This window comes from Melanaphis sacchari, unplaced genomic scaffold, assembly GCF_002803265.2.
Source record: "Melanaphis sacchari strain LSU unplaced genomic scaffold, SCAv2.0 Contig66_pilon_pilon, whole genome shotgun sequence".
In the NCBI taxonomy this organism is placed as follows: domain Eukaryota; kingdom Metazoa; phylum Arthropoda; class Insecta; order Hemiptera; family Aphididae; genus Melanaphis; species Melanaphis sacchari.
The window spans coordinates 138,695-163,836 of NW_020271477.1; the positions used below are offsets into that span (position 1 = coordinate 138,695).

A 25,142-nucleotide genomic window follows, 5' to 3' on the forward strand; every position below is an offset into this window, starting at 1 on the left:
TGTATTCCACGCCGTCGGTCCCAAGGTCCTCCTGGCAGACCTCTCTCTCCGGCCGCCTCCTCACCCGCCGCGCATCGGCGATGATATTATCGCTCCGTCGCTCGTGCGTGTGCTGTATAGTGTTCTTGCGGTGGCGGCCGTTACTGTTTTCTGCGTCTTGCACAAATACGTAATACGATCGCCGTCACTAACGACCATTGAGTGTATGCGAACAGGATAAATGTCGTACCCGCGTCGGGTCGTCGTCATCATCACTTTATAATATGATATATTTTCCGGCTTACCTTACGGTTACCATTGTATGTTACCGCGATTAAGATATACCGCTCTGCACCGCTGACCGTAATATTGTCATACATAACGTTTTGTACGGCGATATTATAGCGTTATATCAGTTTAACGCAGACCGCTTCAAAAATGGTTTCGCATCACCGTCGCGTTTAAAGGTCTCCGTAACGATTCCTATTACGCTTCAAATCAAAAGTCACCTGTTCATCCCATCATACTATGCGGAAGTAAAAAAACAATAACATTAGAGTGTTGATGTGCCGTCTTTCTACGGTCACACGACCGAAGAACAAAAAAAGAGGCCCCAACGTCATATATAATGACGTAGTATACGCAGAAAACCAGTGGAGCCGAACTTAATTTTTTCTTATATTATGGTGGCAATTATTCAATCATATAGACCTCCTCACTATATGTATCCTATTTCAGATTTAACTTTTTCATTTTAAGTAAGACGGTAAAACACGTAAGTAATTAAAAATACAACGATTTGAATTCGAAGGAAAAATTATAAAAATATATTTAAGCATGATATTATGATCTAGGATACTAAAATATAGAATATAGATCCACAATATTTAAATAATAATTGTCTAAAATTTAAAAGTACATTAATTTAAGTTTAAAAGCTATAATAATAAAAATTAAATTATGCTTTAAGATTGTGAAAAAGAATTTACAACAACATAATAATATATTAATTATTTTCATAAAACTTGCAAGCCTATTTAACTAAATTTGGATATTAATTTATTTTTTATACATTGCAATTAATGATCTTTCTACGTCAACTGCTAATGGGTGCATACATGGGCGTAGCGTGAGTGTGAAGGGAGGAGGGGCAAGTGCCCCCCTGCGCTTCACACTAAATTCTATTTCTTATACCAAATGTATAAGTTTTACTATAAAATCGAAAAAGCAAAAAGGTTATCAACTGCCCTTCCTCCTGATTAAAATCCTAGCAACGTTCATGGGTGCATATTTCATATAAACTAAATAATTTTAACTATACTACTCTACATTGACTTCATTGGTATATATATATATATATATATATATATATATATACATATACATATATTATTTAATTAAAATTCCTCCAGTAAACCGAAAGTTATTTTATTAGCCATGAGCTATCTATTAGAATTAGTCTAGTAAACTAAAGGCTAATTTAATAGTCGTAAAATTAATAAAAAAAACTGAATTTTACAAAATCGACTTAATGGGAAAAAACCTAAAAAGAGCACTTTTGAAGAAAAATGTAAAAATAATGATTATTTCATTACAAACGGAATGTTACAAAAAACATTTATATTCAAGAATTCTCTTCTTATTAGAATTTTGCTCCAAAAAGACATTTTCTATAAAATTTAAGCTCTTTATACATTATTAGTATAATTTTTGGACCATAGAAACAGTAAAAATGAATTTGTCAGTTATTATCCGGATTGTGTTGGTATATATTATAATATAAATTGGAATCTGCGCTGACAATAGTCTCCGCGACGAAAACGAAAATCCGAAAATAGTAGTTGAAAATAACGACGTCTTGCGCACATGGTCGACAATATTATACATAACGGTGAACAGTGAACAGTATAGAAACTCCATGCGAAACGATTTGTTCATTTTTGCGTGATTGCGTTGCGACGTGGCGCAGTACCCGTTACATCAATCGAATTTGTGGTCGTCGGTCGATCGATCCCGGTCATGAACAAATGTACAATAATATATATATATATATATTATATTTTGATGGCATTGAAGCGTTAAGATCAACGACGGATAAATTAAAATATCGTAGAAGTTCGAAAAACTATATACAAAATGTAGATATTACATAGTCGCAAACAACTGCACATTATTATTATTACTTTTCGAGTTTAATAATAACCATCATTAACGTAGGAATAAAAATCGTATTATTAGTCATAACACTCATAACTCATATTTACCATTCACGCGGGCCAATACTCGACGCGACTTCGGCTGTAACTACAGTTATGACTTGTGTGTTACATACTATTATATCTGTTTCTTTTTACTACCCGTCCAAACACAATATAATGATGCAAGCGAATTATGTACAATTATTTTTCATATTGCGATTAGTATCACTGATGTCCGATAAAAGTATATAACTAACGAAAAACTGTTTTTATATATGCAACCTATTTTCGAAAACGATTACACAAATGTTCACATACTTCATCGCGTTCTATCAAAATTCCGACGATAATATACTGCGCAACATTAAACGACTTAAAGTCCTGTCTGCGACATGAATATTATAATTCTTATTTCTTAACTAAAATAATATAGTTACTGGTTAGGTTATATTAGGCTGAAATACATCTTCAATATCATACTATAGAATTTAGTCGTGTAATACCGAGTTTAAAGCTTTAAATAATTTGTCGTGTCACATCGTGTTCAAAAGTTGAGCTCAGTCCTTTTGAAATTTTCGATAGATCATGTTAATAACATGTTTAAACGGACAATCAGAAAAAGATAGAAGGTATACCCAAAATAAATCTGGTTTAGGTATATAGGTTTACGTTTAAGATTTACGTATTTAATATTTGTAATAATAAAGGTGCGTAAAATTTTGTAAAAATGTAGCAGAGTAGGTAAGTACTGATGACTGATATATTTAATCGTTAACATTCTTAAATTAAAATACTATGAGACATTATGAAATAAAATATAACATAATAAATATTAAACAGAGATTAATTAAAAACGTATATATATATATGTGTGTATACATTATTTAATTAAATATGTATGATCGAGGAATTTAAACGAGGCGCTTGTATCATATACCTTGCGGGGTAAGATGATTGTTAAAGTTAATCTACTTGAACTGTATCGTTATTACACTAGTACATGACCTACATCAATAATGTGAAATGTTACGTACATTTTAATTTAAATACCTGTTAACTACAAATGTATAATGTATATGAATATTAATATACTCATCACTTGTATTTAGTAAACGTAAATCTAATGAATTTCGTTTCAGATGACGCTATAATTATTTGTGTTTAAAATGTCTTTTAATAATAAAATAACCGAAACGAATTTTATCTAACAATAAAAGTACACAAAATGATTTTTCAAACAGAATGACATCGATTATATATTTATTTTTTATAAGTTTAGTTATACTTATACAACACTGCAAACAAATTATTTTATTATTATTATTAAATTTGAAAGTATAAAGAAAGTTATATATCAAATTTTACATTACAAAAGTATTATACTTGTATTAAAAAACTAGAAGTATCAATAATATCTCTCAAAATTTTAAAATTTACAAATATTAGCTAATGAATAACATGTATGCCAATAATAATACTTTGTTGAAGTTTTACTGTTTGTAGATAGCAAAATACACAATAAAAAAATATGGTATCTGAAATTTCAGGAAGCCGTAATAATATGATAACATTTTTTTATGAATCAAAAGTTTAAACATGTATACCTAATCTATTTCTTATAATAATAATATTCAATAATCCATGTTTAAATTTGAAGCCTATTAATGGTAGGGTTTGTCTTTTTAGTAAAAAAAAATCACCTTCTAATATTTGGAATCTAATTCAATTCCATTTTTAAAGATGTTTTTGTTGTTAAAATTATAATAATGTATAAAATATACGAATCAGCTACACGAAGATATGCACCTATATAATTCATTTTTGTATTTCTACACAAACTCAATTAAATTATACAGCTATATCTAATTTAAATAAAGTTTCAAAAATAGGATTCAAGAAATTTATTTTTAAATATTACCAAGTACCTATGATTTAAATTTGATTATATTTTTAATTTAAGATAAATATAAATTATACCTAAACAAATCATGTCGAAGAATAAACAAAATAATGATTTTTTTCAATTTGTACATTACATTGTATATTGATTGAGACTTACATAATAGCGTATAATATATAACACAAATATTATATAGACATTAATCCCATATAATATTTTATTTTATATTATATAATGTTGTTTTGTTTTAAATTTTTATTGTTTATAAAACTAAATCGACGTGTAGTAATTATGCCATAAAAGATATAGTTTTATTTTCACTTTTTTTAAAAATGTATTTGATATTTACAGTAAAAGGGGCAGCATAGCAGGTATCTTAGTTTTTAGTCTATGCAGACTCTGAATAAATCATGTTCAAACGCCAACGCAGCCAATTACTACAACTAAGTTGAACATTATTATATTGCAATTTTTCCTTCTTCGTCATATACACGTAATTTCAAACCGGTTTTTTTTTATACTCGTCCAACCGTAGAAATTGCAATCATCTGACCTCTCAGAACCGGTCCTTTTTCAGAGTCGCCTTCGCGAAAACTATGCGTGAATATAATTAAATGTGATTTTTAATGGTCTGGGTAAAAAAACAAAAAAACCAAGGACGTTAAAAAAATATATGTATACACACACGAGCTTAAATTGATGGAGTATTATTGTTGATTTTTTTTTATGCGAGTGGGTACAATTTGAAGTACTACATGTGGGCACAGGCACGCAGACTGTTATTATCACACATTCCAGACGGTCAACATACGAAAAATATTAATAATATAATGTAGATTATGTATATTATATTAGATTTGGGCTGTTTTTGGTTCGTTCATAAGGCCCGGAGAACAAATTCTTTATTCTGTTGTTTAGAATAGACGTTTTTCTAATGAAGATGTATTGCAATTTTTTCTAATAAAATTATTTTTTTGTAAAACTTATTTTGATTCTAATATTTGTTGAACAAATAGAAAATAAAGGTAAGTTGAAGTTTGTTTAGAACATAATAAAAAAACCATTTAAACTTCACTTTAAAATTTAAAATGATGTAATTTAGATATTTATCTGAGTCTTTATTAAAGTACAAACTTTGCGACACAAGTATTAATTTATCATTATTGTTAATTTGAATTTCATCGTGAAATATTTTACTTATATAATAGACTAAATAATATTTTTAGTCAACATTAATAATTTAAACATTTTCTAATAGTTATTACTTTACTATAATAACTTGTTATGAGATAAAAAAATAAATATTTATCATTCAGACCTTTTAATTATGTACATCTAATCAGTTATAAAAATACATATATGACATAATATGAGTATTGAGTATCTAATACATAATTTATTCATTCATTCAAATATAAATTTGACGATGTAAACGTATTAATTTATCATTATTTATTGTAATATTCATTAATTATACTTATAGTTCTGAATAATATTATAATATGAACTTGTATCTTTAAAATGTAGGTTAGATCATCCTTAAATGTAAATTAGAACTGCATATTATGCATATACGTTATACAATATATTCACTTAACGTTTATAACTTAATATTAAATAAATAATAATGAAATGTGAATATTTAATGCAACATATGCACTTTATAAATAAAATACAATATGTGTATGTTATTACGTTTAAGTTAACTATAACGAACGATGTTGAAATTTTGAGAATTGAGATCATATGATGACTCGGTAATTTATAAAATATTATTAAGCTACGTAGGCATAATTTACACTCAGTTATAATTGCATTCCATAGCGTGATTTGTAATTTGTTTTATCATAATATATTATTTTATTAATATTTAAAATATTTATGTATACTATGTCTTAATTCGGGATATACTCGTAATTTATAGGTATTATTAAAGGAATAAAGGCTGAATTGTATATATAGGATACGCAGTTATTAATCTTTATTATTATTTTCCAAAATTAAGACTTTTTTTTTCATAAATACTCATTGTTTCTAGGTACAAATCATACATTTTAACTTTAAGTCGTCAATTTGAATTATGTATACGTAATAATAATATTATTTTAATATATAAAATTGTAAATTCATATTTTATTAATAATAAAATGGTTAATTTTTTAAATAGTGAGTTTTGTATTACTAGAAGTGAATAAAAATATATTATCATTCAAATAAAACTTATTCAAACGCCATCTAGTGATAAAATGTAATAATTACTTCAAAAAAATAGAAGACGTTAAATTTTACAGGGATAGACAAATTGGTCAAATTATTAATGGCACTCGAAATTATCTCTATATATCATTGATAAATCTGATATTTAATGTCAAATAATGGTGGAAAAAAATTTCTTTATTAGGCATTTTTAAATAATATATTTACTAAACTTCCAGACATATAATATGATACTTAGAAAAAATGATGTATTATATACTTAATATATAATATATTGGCATTGAAAAACAGTTGTAAAAGTTTATATACCACTAGGAATGTGACAAAATCAAAATGGAGTACTACACTGATAATTGAAACTATAGTGCTGCTACCTACTTGTAATTTCATTAAACTTGTAAGAAGTAAGAAGTAATAAATAAATTATAAAACCTAGCTAATATCATTGATTCTATTCTATTCTATTCTATTCTATAATCAATGGCTAATGCTAATATTAATAAAATATCTAATAAAGATAAGAATAAAAATCATAAAAAAAATTTGATGAAGTAGGTGCAAAAGTCAATAAAAATATAATATAAAATTTTTTTTAGCTATATTATGACTGTATACTCTTTTAATTCCATAATGAATCATCAATCCGAAGATATTTTTTATGAGTGTCTAAACAAACATAACATAAATAGGCACAATAATTGAATACCATGCCTATCTTTTACTGGAGCGACTGTCCATATTTAATAAAAAAAATAATATTTTATTTTGCCGTCTATTATCTACTTTAAAACATATTAAATCAACATAGTGCGAATAACATTTTATGCATTATTAGAAATTCGTAGTATACCTATATGCAATTATTTAAATTTCATCTATAAATTATAACTGAATGGCGAATCTTAAAATGATAAATCTACCAACATGTACTACATGAAATTATTGGAGCAGTTTTTAAAGCTTTAAATTATTTACTGAAAAATAAGTTATTGTAAAATTACTTCACTACTTAAAACTACAAAATCTTATACAATAATTTAAGGTTGTTCGAATTTTATGATGTAAAAGTATAAAACCGTTAATTAGTAGTGTATTTGTATCTAAATTTACAAATCATTAATTTTTCTAGACTAAGGTCAATAAAATAAATATTTAAATGATATGTTTGCATTTTATTTAGTGTTGTTTACATTATATAATATAATGATGTTACTATACATAATTTTTTTTATTTTTATCATTTATTATTAATACATCATGTTTTTATCAAATTAAATTGTTTGTTTCACTATTTGTGATAACCAACGTCAAATATAATAATAATTACACATATAAATATTTAAGAAATTACATTATCTATGCAAGCATAAAGTGGTGTATGAACACTATTTACAGGACGGGGAAATTGGATTGTATAAACCTTTTTCGTATAACGCTATATCACTGTACACCAAAGTATAAAAATATTATGCTAGATGCCTAAATGAAATCATTAATGAATAATGTGTTAAGTTTAAAAATAAAAAGTTGAATTTTTTGCTAAAGATATTATTGACTATGACTATTTGTAAAGTATATTATAAAGAAATAATGCTTAAATGTCATTTAATATAATTACGTAAAAGCTAATAAATTTTGTTATAATAAAAAATATTTAACCTCTCAGAGAAATAGGTTATACAGAATATGTATATAAAATGGTAGAAAATATATATTTTTTGCTTATATGTTGTTAAGTTATCAGTCTAAAACCATCTGGAAAAACAAATCCTCCCGCAAGAAAAATCATAAAAAAAATAATTTCTACATAAGAGCTTTTATCTAATTTAGTAAATATAAAATTTTAAAAAACGAACTGTGCCTCTTTAGCTCAGTGGTAGAGCACTGGTCTCGTAAACCAGGGGTCGTGAGTTCAAACCTCACAGGAGGCATTTAGTTTTTTACTAAAACAACCAACATAAACACAATTACCCGTGAGCTGAATTAATTTTTGACGGAACTATGAAAATTTCTGACATTCTTATAAAATAAATCACCGACATGTGAGTGGATTTAGGTACACTCTTGAATAGTATTGGTTATTCACGCTCAATTATACTGGTAATTGGACAGAAATACGTTAAATCACGAGCGTCCCCATAGAAAGGCAAAGCGAGGCACTTGTCTCACCCCCTAAAATTTTAAATTTGTTACCTAATTGTTATAATTTAATGTAATAATGACGAAAAATAATAATGTTCTATAAATAACATTTAAGTATAAAATTTATAAAAAAAATATTCGTTTATTTTTTTTAATTTATTTCGCTCCCCCCTTTTTTTTTTTAAAAAAAAAATCGGCAATACACTCACCACCCGGAAACACCGTTAAACAATGCTTCGGGTGGTGAGTCGCCATCGTTTATTAAACAAAACCAATACAAGATAAAGTTGGAGAGTCAGTGGGATAATCCCCCACATCACTACTCCTTACAATAAACGTATTACAACAAAAAGTGGGTTTGGAAGGGACAATCCCCCAACCAAAACCCTCACAGCAACAAAAACCTTAATACTACCCATTGAAGGCCTCGCAGCCAACGCTGCGGAAGCCCCTATCGACGGTCCGGCCCTAGCCGGTTCCGCCGGCCCTTCGCTCCCCCCCTAGAAAAATGTCTGGGGACACTCATGCGTTAGATTTAGATTTAGTTTGGCCATCAGTTTTTGACAAAACAGCAAAACGATAGGTAAAATGAAAGATTTAACTTTTTTCCTCATGTAGAGGAGAGCTAGAATGCGAAGAATAAGACTGTTTTAAATTCGTTACAAGAAGTAATTATTAAGACGAAGACATAAACTCGAAACATCGTTACATGTTATATGTTGCGTAATAACAAAATGGAATACGATCATATTAATACATAGCACGATAACACACATAGCTCACGATGGTAATAGAAACTGTGCAACACAACTTTAATTTAATAAACTTTTTCATAAAAATTAAGCAAAACAAATAATCTGATTGTATTTTATTTTAACATTTTGATTTATGTAAATAGTTAGAAACAATATTATATCTATTTGTTTTGAAATTTTTATGGATTTAAAAATTATATGGCAATAATTTTAAATTAGTTAGGTTATAAGTTATAACGCTTGATTTTTAAAAATGTTTTTAGGTCATCAATCCAAATTTATAATATCTTAACTCTTTTTAATTCGTAAATAAGTAGATTGAACAAATTTTTACCTTAAACATTAAAGTAAAGTGTTAACAAATAGTGTTATTAATTTCGTACTTTCGTGGTATAGAATATTAAAATTAGACTAAATATTAAATTATAGTTTTAAAATTATATTGTGTATCTAATACTATAATGTGTATAGTGTAATAGTGTATACAATAAACAAAATGATCGTTAAAGTAAAAGTCAAATGTTTCCAATATATTATATGGTTAATATTATATAAATTACAATAAATAATCAAGAATATTTTTTTTTATGCTTATAAATATACAAAAATTAACAAAATTATAAACCTTATAGTTACATTCTTCCTGATGTTACTTTCAGTTGTTAAAATAGTTACTAAAAATAAGTTAATATTATTAAATATATAAATATATCATAACTATTTATAGATTACAAGATATAAATAAAATACATGGATTTAGATTATTAATAACATTATTAAACGTACTGCATACACAATAAAAATTATAAATAGATATTGCGTAAAATGGAAATTAAGGACATTTTTGTACTACAATATTTACATAAATTGTAATAATATTAAAAGTGACATTCGGTTGCGCTTAAATAAATAAATTTTCTCCTGCAATCGCAACACGCCTCTTTAGCTCAGTGGTAGAGCACTGGTCTCGTAAACCAGGGGTCGTGAGTTCAAACCTCACAGGAGGCAAGTAACTTTTTATCAAATTTTTTAATACTTTTTTCCAATATTTTAATACGTTATGATTATGATTATGAAAAAATGTAATAGAAATGTAATAAAATAATTTATAAGATTCCTGATTTTAAATTACTTTCATTTATTCAATTTGTAATCTATTATTATTATATTATCGTGCGACGTCATTACGTCAAACCTACAAAATATTATTCTATATAAATACTATAAACTTTTGTTATAGGTAGTTTTTTCAAGACTACTTAAAAACCATAAAAATAGTTTTGCGTGAATGCCATTTTGTCTAAGTTGCAGTGGGTCAACTCCATTAATAATAATATGTTCATCGATAATATATTATTATAACCGTATAACACGCTAGCGTTTGCTTTTATAATCACAGGATATAGTATTACACTATTCTGGATTTCGCATCAATATCTTAACTTCGTGTTATTAAGTTATTTATGTGTATGAACTATGGAAGTAAACTCCCACATTGTACAAATTACATCTGAAGAATATTAAATTCTAAAACTTAATTTGTAAGTTTCCCAGTGCTCAGAGTTAAAATAACAAAAATTGAAATTAACTTTAAGTAGGGACCAGCTATTTAATAGCCTCCCCCTACTTTTACACAGGACGACTAACTTACAAATTAAGCTCTACAACTTACAACTTATTCAATGTAATTTCTTAACAAGTGGAAAAGGAAGCTCATAGTTCACACACGTTATTTTGATAATATTATAATCGATGGTAATTGTTTGGTGTTTAAGTACGTCTTTTTGATCAACGATTGGTGTTAACTAACAATACTAACGTATATGGTATACACCATATCAATTATAATTTCTATAATAGTTGATAGAAAACTTGTCAATACGTATATTACAATAAAATTATAATACTTAGGTATTATTTGACACTTAAGAAAAACCATTTATTTGTTAACATTTTTATGCAAAATAATCACACGAGTTGTACAATTAGTAGTTATTTAATTAATTAAATAACTAGTTATACTATACTTTCCATACGTATTTATTATTTAGGTTTAATAAATCATTTTAGTTTTAAGTAATTATAAAAAAGTAATTGTATAGATAAGACTAATTAATTATCGTAAAAATATTTTAGATTGTTGTTTGAAATCTTAATTATATTAAAAATTAACTTTTTATAATATATTGATATATATTTAAATTTAATCAAATAACTTTTGAAATACTAACTAATAATAACTTTAGATTAAAAATACAATAAAATAGTAACAGAAAAGTGTATTAAATTAATTCTTTAAGCTTATAATCGAATATATAAAAAAGGTGCTGTGAATAGGTGTTTTCTAATGTTTCCAAATGGCTTTTGATTATAGCTGGTTTTAGACCTAGAATTAGTTGAACTATCAACTATCTAGTCAGGTACGATACTGGGAGGGGGCCTAGGGGCCCAGTCCCTATCCCCCAGACTTGTTATTCCTCAATTTTTTTTTTATAATGCTACAGATATTGATATTACTATATTTTAAATCACATTTATGTCTGATAATATACTATATTATACAAGATAGAAACATATATACATCGAAAAAAGCAAAAATTTAAATAGACGTTTAGATTTTACTATTTAATTTATAAATATTATATTATATTTAATAATCAATAATTTATTTATTACGAGTACATTGATTACCTATACCTATTATGAAAAAAATTTTAAATTATGATTGAAGTACCTATAAAAAAAATTGTTTGCCCCCCCCCCCCCAGATCTTTGCTCTTGATCCGTGCCTGTATCTAGTCTGATCTATAGTATACATTATACAGATCTAACCACTATTTTACATAAGTAATAATAAGACGTATAAAATAAGAATTGAAAGTATCAGAAGATATAAAAATAATATACATACACTATACATAAATACTTAAATACTTTAATATATTTATTATGCACGTATCGCGCGTGTATATCGTGTACGATGTACGTATTGTACATGTATTTTCTAGACTACTTCAATAGTATTCAGGTTAAGCGAGTTTTTTATATGCAAAACACATTTATGGATCACCCATGCCAAGGTTGGTTGGTTTCTTTACGTTATCTCGTTTGTTTGCACAACGTGTTGTTATTTCTTATTTATCAAAACGTTAACTGCATTTCAAACTCGAGAATGACTCTACAATTCAAAATATATTCCAAACAAGTAAACAGTAATGTCACTTTTGTATTCCATTACGTTATCATAACGTATTCATAACTATACTTTAAAAATTGTACATGGAGGGGAGGCTGTCTATTATAATTCGCAACAATTATTGACGATGGGCCTGCGTATACGCCATAGACCATAGTAAACACGTGTAAAAAATGACACACACACGACATGCTGTTTTTCTCCTATCCAAAAAACTTGAGACTGCTCAAATTATTACTACCTGTTAATGAACATTTAGGTAGTAACGTGGTTATAAAATTATAGGATAGAAAACGGAGTAGAGAAATCATACATAGAGTGATAGAATAAAATTTCAAGTATAGAGACGTACACCGAAACAACGAAACAAAATTGCGTAATATATTGTTATATTTGTATACATTTAATGACTTGGGCCAATCTTTGTCTAAAAATAGACTTAATTTTAACGTGTTTCAAGCCACATACATGTCATGCAAATGAACAGCAGTTAAATATATGTAGGTAATATTAATATATAGATCAAAATACAGGCACTAATTTTTTTTATTTTCAGTGAGGTGACTACATAATTTTTGTAAAATCAGAAAAGTTTAATCTTTAAGTATTATTACTTCATGTATCTCATAAAAAGCGAGTATAATTTTAAGAAAATGGTATAACTAATCATTAATCACTAAGTTATAAAATATATACCTAGACACCTAATTTATTCGTATAGTATAGAATATAGATGATTACGATTGTGTAATATACCTACTGTTATACTTTTTAAAGTTTAGATAATTTATGTAAAACTGTAAAAAATTAGTACTATGCATTAAAAATTAGGTAAATATAAAGTATTGTATGTTGTGTTAATGTGTTATCAAAAGACGAGCGAGACCGTTTTTGACCAAAATCGTACCCTTCTCTTTTCGGCCGATTTCTTTTTCGACCAAATTAAAAAAAAAAACACCGATTTCGAAAAGGGAAGAGTACGATTTTAGTCGAAAAGGGAATCAACCTATTTTAAATTTGGTCGAAAACGGCCATGCCCACTTAGACATTTTATAAATAATGATATTCGTGATTCATCTATTCAGTAGATTCATTTCTATAATTCTATTTTATGAAGTAGCAACAAAGAAGTATAATGATATGTTGTAAGCTATTGAATAAGTGAAGAAAGCCTTTGGATACAAAGAAATAAGGACCCTTCCCTCACACTCATTTTATTGTAGAAAATATGGTCGAACAAGGGGTTCTATGGCACGAGCACTATCTTGCATCATACCTATCTAAGGCAGCTGATCAAAAAGGTGCACAGAACTATAAAAAATTCTCTTAACAATAAGTCCAAAGACATCTGCAGTTTCAGTTGCTAGCATGTGTTTGTTAGTAAAAGAACACCGGTTTCCTCACATAATACGCACCTAACCTATACTTATAAAAATATAGGTATACGTCCTTCTATTAACACGAATGAACAACTATTTTCCTACTAAAAATAAAATGGTATCATATTAAATTATTACGTTAGATTAGTAATAAAAAAATACAAAATTATTTAATATATTTAAAAAAAAACTCTACACACTTGAATGTACTTATTACTTAACACAATTATTGTATTGGTTTTGTTTAGAAAATAATATAGAAGTGAGGTACATAAGATACTGCAGAAATATCTACATTTATTTATTCATATTAATGTCTAACTAAGAGTAAAAAAAAAGTTAACACTATTTAAGTTACTAAATTTAAAATATTATAAATTTATAAATGCTTAAAAAATATTAAAATACACAAGTAGGTATATTACCTGTATATTATACAAATCCAAAACTATAAGCAAAATATAATTTTGTTTTTGCTTTTGAAGACTTGTCAATAACTTTATTGTTTTAATAAAATATATTACAAAATATAGAAGTATAAATGCAGCCGATTACGACGAGAATGGTGATGCGCAACGCACGTCGTTAGTCAGAACGATTAGAAATTACTAACTTATAAATGGGATAATTCGCAAAACATCGTCTGTATTTTATAATTGTGTATTATAAATAAAAACAACAGTAAAAACTCAATTATATAATTTTCATAATTGTTAGAAGTAAATTTTATAATAATGATAAATAATTGATTTTTTCAAAAAACTTGGGAAGGTTATTAGTATATATACCATAAAGACAGCGAAATAATTGTTGTTTCTAGAAATAGGTACATTTTAGTCAGTATAAAAGATAGAATGTTCCCCATAAGTGAGAATATATACGTAATGAATGATATAATCAATTTTAAAATCAAATTAAAGTGCTACACCTAGGACAGGATAGGAATTATTCAGGTATGAGTTATTTATACTTATATTCAAAATTTCGTAAGAATCTGAACTGATTTTCGAGGAATAGTGTTATAAATAGCTACAAAGACCGAAGACTGTTTCCTGTTCATCAGTCAGTAATCACAGTAAACAAACGTCTTTAGTAACACTATTTTAATACGTAAAAAAATCATTATTCATAATCAATTAAAAGTATATGAATTTTTTCATATTTTTCAAATATTATAGACCCATAGTCCTGACCAAATTAAAAAAATGTGTATATTCAATAGAAGTAAAAAATGATATACATAATGTTCAATTAAATAACATATAGCAACGCAAAATAGTATAGATACTTAGATAAATAGTAATATGATATATCTATGATAAGCTAATAGATATTTTTTTAAATAACTTCTATAACTTCTAAGATATTTCATTTTCATAGCAATTTACATATTATAATAATTATCAATTATCCGATGAATACTAATTTACTATTATCTACAGTAAATACTGTAATAGTGTAATATGTAATTTTAACTTTTAAGTTACTATTGTACTATTTTATTTAATATATACTTACTTATTAATAGTGTATTATGTGCCTTTGCGATGTTAGATTTAATAAATAAATAAATAACCTATACATTAAATTAGTGTTAACGTTAGATATAAATATTTAATAATACAAATTGTATTATCAAACTGTGTAGGTATAATATTAATTTACCGGTACCTTTTAAAAAAAAAACTTTAACAGTTATGTATTTTGATGAATTGAGAATGATGATGAAATCAAAAATATACAATTGGACTTAGTTTTGAATCTAAAGTGAATCTAAGAGTATAGTTTTAACGATACTGCTTAGATAAAATCTTCGAAGTTTTAAAAAAAAAATTGTAATGTCGCAATGAAAATGATAGAAAATTGTTAATATCTAAAAACAGCAAGTTTGATAATTACAGAAATATACTTGTTTTAACACGCCTACACTACCATTATTTGTTGTCTCCGTCTAATTATAAGTGTGTAACAACAAATTTACGCTCAGCAGTTCGCGTTTAACTTTATTAATATTAAAATTAAAATTAAGGTGAATCGACATATTATGAAGTTTAATGATCAAGAACTTAATCTATGATTACATGAAGGTATTTTTTCTTTTTAGCAAGTTTTGTGAATATTAAAAACATTATTTAAAAATACTCGTAAGGTCTTTAACTTACTTAAAAACAGAATTATCGTAACAAACGAACATAGTAAATGTCCTTCCCATTATATTTCATAATAGGTTAATTCACTCCAACTAAACGAAGTCAAATGTGAACTGCTGAGCATACATTTACCATGCTATCCGCTTATATCAAACAGACACAACAAATGCGAGTAATAGCATTCTCGATTATGTGAATTTATATATAACACATTTTTCTTATAGCGATTATAAAAAATAGTCATTTTTTAGAACTTTATACATTGAACGGTCGTAATTGCTATTATCAAACGCTATTAACTTATTAATATCTATTAAAATATTATAACATGTTATTGTGGTATTGTGAACAATTTTATTATTATTATATAATTTGTAATTATTCGTGAGTCGTTTATATTAGACAATGGACACATAGGTTAATAGACATGGTTATAAGTTATAACTGTTATTACCATGGTTAATTAATATTTTTTTGAATTATAGCTTAATAATTACTACTATACGAATAAAATAGGAACAATTGACGACGAGGCCAAAAGGCGTTGGAAATTCTTTTATTTACGAATAAGGAATTATTATTGAACAAAAACCTGATATATATTTTCAAATATATAATGTGAAAAATTTTCCACACTCACACGTCACGCGTTATATAAAGACATAAAATACACATATGCTATTATAAAGTTAATATTTATCATATAGATAGACTATATTTCTTACGATACAATATTGTATTTAGTCTATGGACTGTGATAATAATAATAAATAATTTTTGAGCAGTAATTCGACCGGGAATATTCCCAGTATCCCGTCAATCCAGTCCGCCCATTATGGTCCCGATAAAATACTATACTTTATTATAATTATAATTTATATATAATAGTTCATTTTATAGTATAAACTAAAATATTTTAGACATGCCCACAATGGCCATAATAAATAATTAATAATACTAGGGAATCCTACTATTCTAGACATTTTAAGTAAATAAGTATAACTAAGCACTAAATAATAGAACTAGCATAATTATGTATATAGCTGATAATGAACAAAAACTGTCATTTAAAAATATAATATTAAACTCTTACCTGTATGAAGTTTTAGCCGAAGAGTTGGGAAGGTCTTCAGTTTTCTTTTCTGTTTCTTTGTCTTTTAAATCGTGTACACTACTCATACTAGATGCGCCTAGAAAAATATGTAAGTATTATAAAATATGATAGTAATACATTTGTTACCAAATTATTTTGTTAGGAGGATAATGTTTATAAATATATATATTTAATACTACTTTATAATGTATAAAATATGTTTAATAATACTTTATTCATTAAAATTAAAAACTATATGCATAATATTCAAGCTGTTTATACTTGAATACACAGCACAATTTTAAAAATAGATATTAAAATAATTTTAAGCTATTTTATACCGTTCAACGGTATGCGGTATTGCCTTAACAATAACTAAAATTAGTCCAACCCTCAATTTCGTTAACACTTACGAAAAATAATTGCAATAAGTAAAATAAATACATTTTAAAATATCTTTTAAAATAGAGGACTCTTTTCGTATGCATTAAAAACCTTCAAGATAATTCTTCGGTATTTAAATGATTAGATTGAATTAATTAAAAACCAATAGATTACAGCAACGCCATCTACATTTAAATCAATAATAGTTTAAAGTCGTCTTACATACTGTAGAAATGGCAACAATGCACACGGCCGAAATAGCTCAGTTGGGAGAGCGTTAGACTGAAGATCTAAAGGTCCCTGGTTCGATCCCTGGTTTCGGCATCGATTTTTTGTAATTTTTTTTATATATTTTAATTGTTCTTATTTTAATTCATTTTTTGTGACATAAATAAGCATAACCTTTATCTGCCGAAAAAACTCAGTTGGAAGAGCGTTAAACTAAAAATCTAGAAGTCCCTAGCTTCGGCAATTATTTTATTTTTATTAAATTGATGTAAAATATTTATTTAAATATATATATTATATATATATATATATAATATATATTATAGAATAGAATATAATAACTTATATCCAAAACTATACATCAATATATAACTAATTAGTAATTAATAATAAATATTTAATAGAACTATGAATTTAATGCATAAAAAAAAAAATGTTAAATTTGAATTTGCATGCAGTTTTAGAATAGAAATTGAAAAATTATGCTAAATCATAGATTTTAAAATTAAAAAATACTTCAAATAAACCTCTTTTTTAAATCAAGATTTATAAGTTATATAAGTAATTTATATAATGTGTCCTAAAAATAATTACAGAACTCGTATTTGACACTCCTTATCGTTATTTTTGATAGCAATATTTAGTATGTACTATGTAGTATTTTTCATATTATGATGTGAACTACCTATACAAGAATTCCGTATGAATTTCTTGCTTGCTTTTTAAATCACAGAATTCGGAATTACACTCGTCATCGATAATACAGCCATATCTCCGCTAAGTTCATTCTTACTAATCTCCTCAAATGGCGTAATTATTGGTTAGTACTTTAAGAGTAATCAGCAGAGATTCATTGAATTATTAAAACATTGCAAATCACGAAAGCACTTATTGTAAATACCAATTTATATATTGAACAATTTGAACTTCTAATAAAAATGTTAGAAAAAATTATTCAACTCGCAAAATATTTTCGCTCAAAACTCGGTTTTCATAATGTGCAAAATGAAATTGTATTATTTATTAAATTGTATTCCTATATAATATGATAATAGTTCTCAAAGAAATTAGTAATTTTATTTTATTTATGGATATGGTATTTTAGTTGTTTTACCACATAAACCTAATGCCTAATATACTGTAGGTGAGTAGGTCGTATACTCACACCATAGATTATAAAATAAATTACTATTATTATTTTATATTATCTGTAGTCGTATTTCTGCAAGGTTAAAACTTTAAAGATTGTATTAAAATTGTAAATGAAAGGATTTAGAGTAACATAGTTAAAATGTTGAAACAATAGATTGCGTTTTATACATCCATAATTGCAACACTTCTTATCAGCCGAAATAGCTCAGTTGGGAGAGCGTTAGACTGAAGATCTAAAGGTCCCTGGTTCGATCCCTGGTTTCGGCAGCAAATTTTATGATTTTTTTTTATTTTTTTAATAATGTATCATTCATTTGCACTATTTACTTAAAGCAAATATTTATAATAAATTAATCAATGACAGTTTATTTTTTTTTTATTATTGTTTGTTAATTATCAATTATTATACATTGTATGTTCTAAATAACATCAAGTTAAACAATTACTCTAGTATTTCTTATTAATGATAAGTGATACTTACTTTTGGGAGTATTTTTTTTGTTGAACATTAATTTTATACTTGCATATTAATACTTGATGATTAATGATTATTTTTACATATTTTTTAATTAAACTTATTTTAAATAAATGTTTAAACAAATATTTATTGAAAATATTCATAGAAATAATGTAGTCAATGTAGTAAAATATGTCAACAATAAAATAATCTGAAAATCAAGGTTTCATTTCATAAAACGTGCTAAAAGATCTCTTTAATAATTTGTATGTGCCATATAAATTTAAATAATTCTTATTATTTTCATATTTTAATTTTATTATGTTGTCACTGAGAGAGGATCTATGGTTTAATAAGTAATTCTAATCTTTAAATTATTACCCATATTGGCCATATTATTATTAATTTAATTTAAATACAACTTTTTTATTTTTTTTTACCAATTTTTCAAAATCCAAACTACATAGAATTTAAATTGTGTAATGAATAATAGATATAGATACTTAATAAATATTAAGTAATAAAGTATCTGTTTTAAAATAAAACCATCAAAAAAAAATTTGTCATTTGTAACTTTTTTGAGAAAAATAACCAACTATTAAAAAAAATAAAATATTAATTTAATTTATCATAAAAGAAAAACAAATATTTAACTGTGAATAATTAAAAAAAAAAAAAAATGTTTAAGTAGGTCTTAAAATTAAATAGTGTAAATATTTTTCTCAAAATATTCCGAGACATCTAAAGAAAGTAAATATTCCATAAGCCCTAAATTATTCTTAAATATTTGAAAAATATTTTTTCCTGTCATATCTGTATTAAAGAAATTTTTCATATTTTTTACTCATATAAAACTGTATAATATATTTATTAATTGTATAAAAAAAACCTGAAAATATGGACAATAGAGATAACTAATAAGTAATAACTAACAATACACTTTGAGCAGATAAATATATTCATTACTTGTAATAGTTACTATTATATTAGGTGAGTTTCTATATCATAGTTATCACAGGAGCAACAAAAACAATTGCCTTGAGGCGTTAAATTTAATTGGAAACTTATATGTATGATAAGGATGTTACAGGATAGTGACCTATAACAAGTCTCAAGTAAGAACTTTAAAACTATCAGTACTTAAATATATGATTAACAATACTAAAAAATTATCTAAATAAATAAAAAATTTCACTACCATAAATTTTTTGATTCTTTATAGAATAGGCCCTTATTAAATAAAATAATTATTAACCCAACTAGTTTACACTTTGCAGTATAGTAAATTTCAAATGATTGAGATTTTAAAACAATTTTTTCATTTAATATGAATACTTAAATACAATTAAAATGAGATGGGAGCCCCATTTTAATTTGGTTAAGGCTTGCCATTATTGGTTTGAATAAGTAATTACATAACAGTTAAACTGTTACCTAAAATAATATATCTGAAATGTATTCAAATAAAAAGAAACAATCTAGGTAATTTATATTAGATCAGAGATAATGTGTAATCACTGTAATAATTATTTTCAAATAATTAGTAAAATATTGGATTTATGATATATATTCAACATATTTATAATTTGAAGTCTTTAAAAATTTTAATGAATATCTTTACAGTTTAGCTACATTTAAAATTATAAACATAACACCACAAGTTAGATACATTCAATTACCTACATTAAAATTTTTTGAATTTACCTTTAAGTTTACTAACATATTCACTGTTAGTTGGATGAATGGATGATAGTTTTAAATCGATCGTTTTCATTTTGGAATTAACATATTTTATATCTTCTTCAAATTTCTAAAATTAATGTTTAAGTTAATTAAATACACCTAGGTATACTTTTTTCAAATATTTTGTATTACTAAAATAAAATGCATAAGTACCTTAATAATTTCTAGCTGATCATCAAACACCGAAAACGACATGATTTTTATTAATAATAAAAAACCACACAAGAAATTAATTGTACAGCTTTAAACATTCCAAATTAATACTTAGACAAATATTTTGAAAACGACAAAAGGCAAGTATATCAAAAACTGTTATCAATTATATAAACATAATAAACTTAAGAACTTCTTCTTGCGACACTTTAATACTCCTACACTAAAAGAATATGACATTCTAGTACAATTATTGTATAATAAAGACTAAACCTAAAGGTTTAATGATAAATTATAATTTTTCAAATATTTAAGAAAACGGCGCTTATCTTTTATCTTATCATTAGCGTGTAACGAAAAGAAGAAAAACCGTTAATTATACTAAAAATTGTTTTAAAAATTAATTTTTATATTATCAAACTAGTAATTACTGAATTATTTTTGCTAAATAATTCGTTAGAATTATAGTTCCATTATTAAATAATAAATATGCATTTTGTAATTAAAATGTCACTGTTTTTTTAAATAATGAAATTTAATTTCTTCCATGATTTAAGTTGTTTACTATTTATGCGTACCTACTACTTATCAATTATCATTATTTAATATCTTGGAGTTGGAAGTTGGAAATCGGAATTCTGAAATCAGGATCAAGGATCAGCATTTTTCAACATTTCTTATTTTCTTTGCATTAAATTTTAAGTTATCTTATTTTCAATGTAAATTAGAAGTACCTACGTATGATCTACGGTTCATTATTTGTTTGTTAAATTGAACAAATTACATTTAAATTTTACACTTTTTAATCAAGGTAATTATTTACTAAGAGTTATTACTTACTAATATAAAATTTGAACTATTTAATTTCAAACTTCCAAGTTGTGTTAGAATCATACATTATTTTATAGTATTTTAAAATATACTTATGTATTCTAATAAGTTTTTGCTTTGGATTTATTTTATGTTTTGATATCTATATATTAAATAGTACATACTAATGAAATTTTGATCTGTATCTTCATGTTGTAAATCAGGAATCACCAATTTTTTTTTTTTTTGGTATATTGCTGAGAATTCAAGAAGATTTTTGGGACAATAAAATTTAATGTTCATAACAATACAAAGAAAGAGAATGTAAAATCAAAAAATGTAATGAAAATTAATAATAACTTCATTTAATTTACCATAAAAATAATAATTTTCTCTGCAAACCAATAAAGTTTTCCACAAACTGCATGTAGCCTATTGACCACCTCTAAATAAAATTTATTTAAAATATGTCAGTTAAATTTTTCTCGTGGTTAGATGAAAATATGGAGTCACTAAATAATTCTTCATTTTTATTGGATTGATTAAAAACTTTACATTTTTTTATTCTATGTTAGTTTATTAATTATACTTTATTATTATACATTTATTTGTCCATAAATTATTACTTTTATGATAGAATATACCTGGTGAGTAAATTACTCTCCGTGCGAGTAGCTGTGTTTAGATTATATATATGAGTCATGAAGGGTTAAAAATTGATTTAGTACATAGTTATTTTAATATTACCATTCATTATTTTATTTAGTATGCAATTTTATTCAAATAAGTTGATCAATATTAAAATATTTACATTTTTTTTTATTTGTGATTTACAGATATTTTATTTATCTATACTTAAAACCATGGACGATAAAGATATCATTGATAATTCTGCAAAAACAGAAACCATTGAATCTGAAATTAATAATCCTGATCAACTAGCTACCTCAGAAATAACAGATGAAGCTTCTACAGTTGATCAAGAGAACAAGGAATCAGTAACTGAACCTGAACCTGAATCTGAACAAACGCCAACATCAGAACCAGAACCAGAGCAAGTACCCGTTGAGGATACTGATAAAGTCAAAGAACCTGAAAAATTAGAATTAGTTGCTGAAAAAACATCGGAAGACATAGAAAAAGTTGAAAACACTACACCTGTAGTTAGCGATCCAATACAGCAAGATAGTGTTGTTGATCAACCTATACCTATATCAGATCAATTATTAACAACAACTGATAATTTAATGGAATCTGCAGTTCCTACTCAAGATAATTCAATTGAACCTACTCAAGATCAAATTGTTCCAGTAAATCAAGAAAGTTTAATAAAAGATAGTCAACAAGTTATTCCTGTCACCAGTGTCACTGATTCAACTTTGAATAATGATATCAAACTTGAAGATAATGGAGTTGATTTAGATCAACAATCTGTGTTAAGTATGAAAGATTCTGAATTAAAAGATTTGGTTATGAGAGAATTATCTGAATTTTTAACTGATGAACCATCACAAAATGTCGGACCTGCCCTACTTGAAATAAAATCAGATCTTATAAAAAATGAAGACCAAATTAAAATTGAAAATCTTGAAAATTCTTTAAGCAAAGTTGATAAGACCGATCAGAAAGAAGAAAAAAAGTCTGATAATGATATTGCTGATGCATTGTCAACATTAGCAACTGCTGCTTTAAACCAGGCACCTCCAACCAATGGAACTGCAGAAAGTGTTGTATCAAAATCTGTACAACCAACAGTACAAATTAAACAAGAAGGACCAGCATGGTGTGATGTTGGTGTTATTAAAGGCACTACTTGTTTAGTGAAACAATTTTACTCAACTTCTACTACTGATGAACATGAAAATACTAGCTTAGATCATTTACCAGATTATACAAATAAATTAAAAATTGATATTCAACCAGGCACAGCTTATAAACTTCGTATAGCTGCTATAAATACTTGTGGTCGTGGAGAATGGAGTGAAATATCTGCATTTAAGACTTGTTTACCAGGTTATCCAGGTGCTCCATCTGCTATTAAAATTACAAAAGCACCAGATGGTGCTAGTTTAACATGGGAAGCCCCTCCTACTAGTTCTGGTAAGATTTTAGAATATTCTGTTTGTTTGGCCATTAAAAGTTCCAAGGATATACCACATCAAAGTCCAAAACCAACTTCAACAAATTTAAATTTTGTTCGTGTTTATTGTGGACCTCATAATGCTGCTGTGGTTAGTCATGAGTCACTTGGGGCTGCGCTGATTGATAGGACTAATAAGCCAGCTATAATATTTCGAATTGCTGCAAAAAATGAGAAGGGATATGGACCAGCTACACAAGTAAGATGGTTACAAGACAGCAATGTACCTGGATCAAATAAAAATCCTTCAATGAAAAGAGAAAAGAGTGTTAATCTTTTAACTGGAGTTCCCAAAAGGCCAAAAATGTAATAATTTGACAAATTGTTATTCAGATAATATGATTATTTTATTTAATCTGACATTTTTGGAAATTAACATGATAAAAATAATATTGTATCTAATCACGTGTTCTGATTATGATTTTATATACTTCTATTAATTAATGTATAATATTATTATGTATTAATGAAATTGGTTTTCAAATATTGAGGAAAATTATTTTATTTTATTAATTAATGATTTAACACTTTGTATGAAAAATATGCAATAAAAGATACTTTTGTTCTATAATTACATTTTTTGTAAGAGATTATTTTATAATTTTATTAGTTTTGTATATGTATATGCTAGTAAACTAGTAATTATTCAATTTATAATGTTAAATTTATAAATATGAATAGTATTATAAATATTTGCTTACTTGATTAAATTGTATAGCATGTATTATTTATATTTGTGTGATATGTATGTTTAGACATTTCATGAACATACCCCTAAACATAAAGAATCATTCTTATTGTCTCTAAAAATATTTATTAACATCTGACACCTATATGGTAGTAGTTTAATGGATATATCTTTTGGAGATGATTAATTTATATCATATTATGTGATACATTTTCCAAATATTGAGTTTTAGCCAAAGGCCAACTAAAATTTATAAAAAAAACTTAACAAAACCATAAATAATTGTAAATGTTTTACCAGGAAAATATTTCTGATTATCCACTGATCCAACTGTTCAACTTAGTAGTCAACTAATGAATAAACAATATGATTATATAC

General features: G+C 25.8%; 2 protein-coding genes and 4 non-coding genes across 7 annotated transcripts in view; 5 read left to right on the forward strand and 1 right to left on the reverse strand.

Moving 5' to 3' along the window:
* LOC112600701 (putative uncharacterized protein DDB_G0282133) overlaps nucleotides 1–21,341 on the reverse strand; it is an 83,416-nt gene extending 62,075 nt beyond the window's left edge. The window contains exons 1-3 of one of the 2 annotated variants that reach the window (XM_025347999.1): nucleotides 21,127–21,341; nucleotides 20,935–21,040; nucleotides 17,010–17,106 (exon numbers count right to left, since the gene is read on the reverse strand). In XM_025347999.1, coding sequence (XP_025203784.1) covers nucleotides 17,010–17,106; nucleotides 20,935–21,040; nucleotides 21,127–21,168 — 245 coding nt within the window. In that variant the 5' untranslated portion in view covers nucleotides 21,169–21,341. The remainder of the gene's footprint in view (nucleotides 1–17,009; nucleotides 17,107–20,934; nucleotides 21,041–21,126) is intronic. The other variant, XM_025348000.1, reaches the window with a different exon arrangement.
* Trnat-cgu lies at nucleotides 8,154–8,225 on the forward strand. The gene has a single exon. It is a non-coding gene; the product is annotated as a tRNA-Thr (tRNA).
* On the forward strand, nucleotides 10,128–10,199 carry Trnat-cgu. Its single transcript has one exon. It is a non-coding gene; the product is annotated as a tRNA-Thr (tRNA).
* Nucleotides 17,645–17,717, forward strand: Trnaf-gaa. Its single transcript has one exon. It is a non-coding gene; the product is annotated as a tRNA-Phe (tRNA).
* Trnaf-gaa lies at nucleotides 18,968–19,040 on the forward strand. The gene has a single exon. It is a non-coding gene; the product is annotated as a tRNA-Phe (tRNA).
* A 403-nt stretch (nucleotides 21,342–21,744) lies between the features above and the next one.
* LOC112600681 (host cell factor 1-like) lies at nucleotides 21,745–24,451 on the forward strand. Its single transcript, XM_025347976.1, has 2 exons — nucleotides 21,745–21,937; nucleotides 22,773–24,451. Exon 2 carries the CDS (start codon nucleotides 22,800–22,802, stop codon nucleotides 24,384–24,386), a length of 1,587 nt encoding a protein of 528 aa, XP_025203761.1. The 5' UTR covers nucleotides 21,745–21,937; nucleotides 22,773–22,799; the 3' UTR covers nucleotides 24,387–24,451.
* Nucleotides 24,452–25,142: the final 691 nt, after the last annotated feature.

Bases quoted from the DNA above. Each gene is read 5' to 3' on its own strand.
- LOC112600681 (XM_025347976.1), top strand. From the start codon at position 22,800: ATGGACGATAAAGATATCATTGATAATTCTGCAAAAACAGAAACCATT.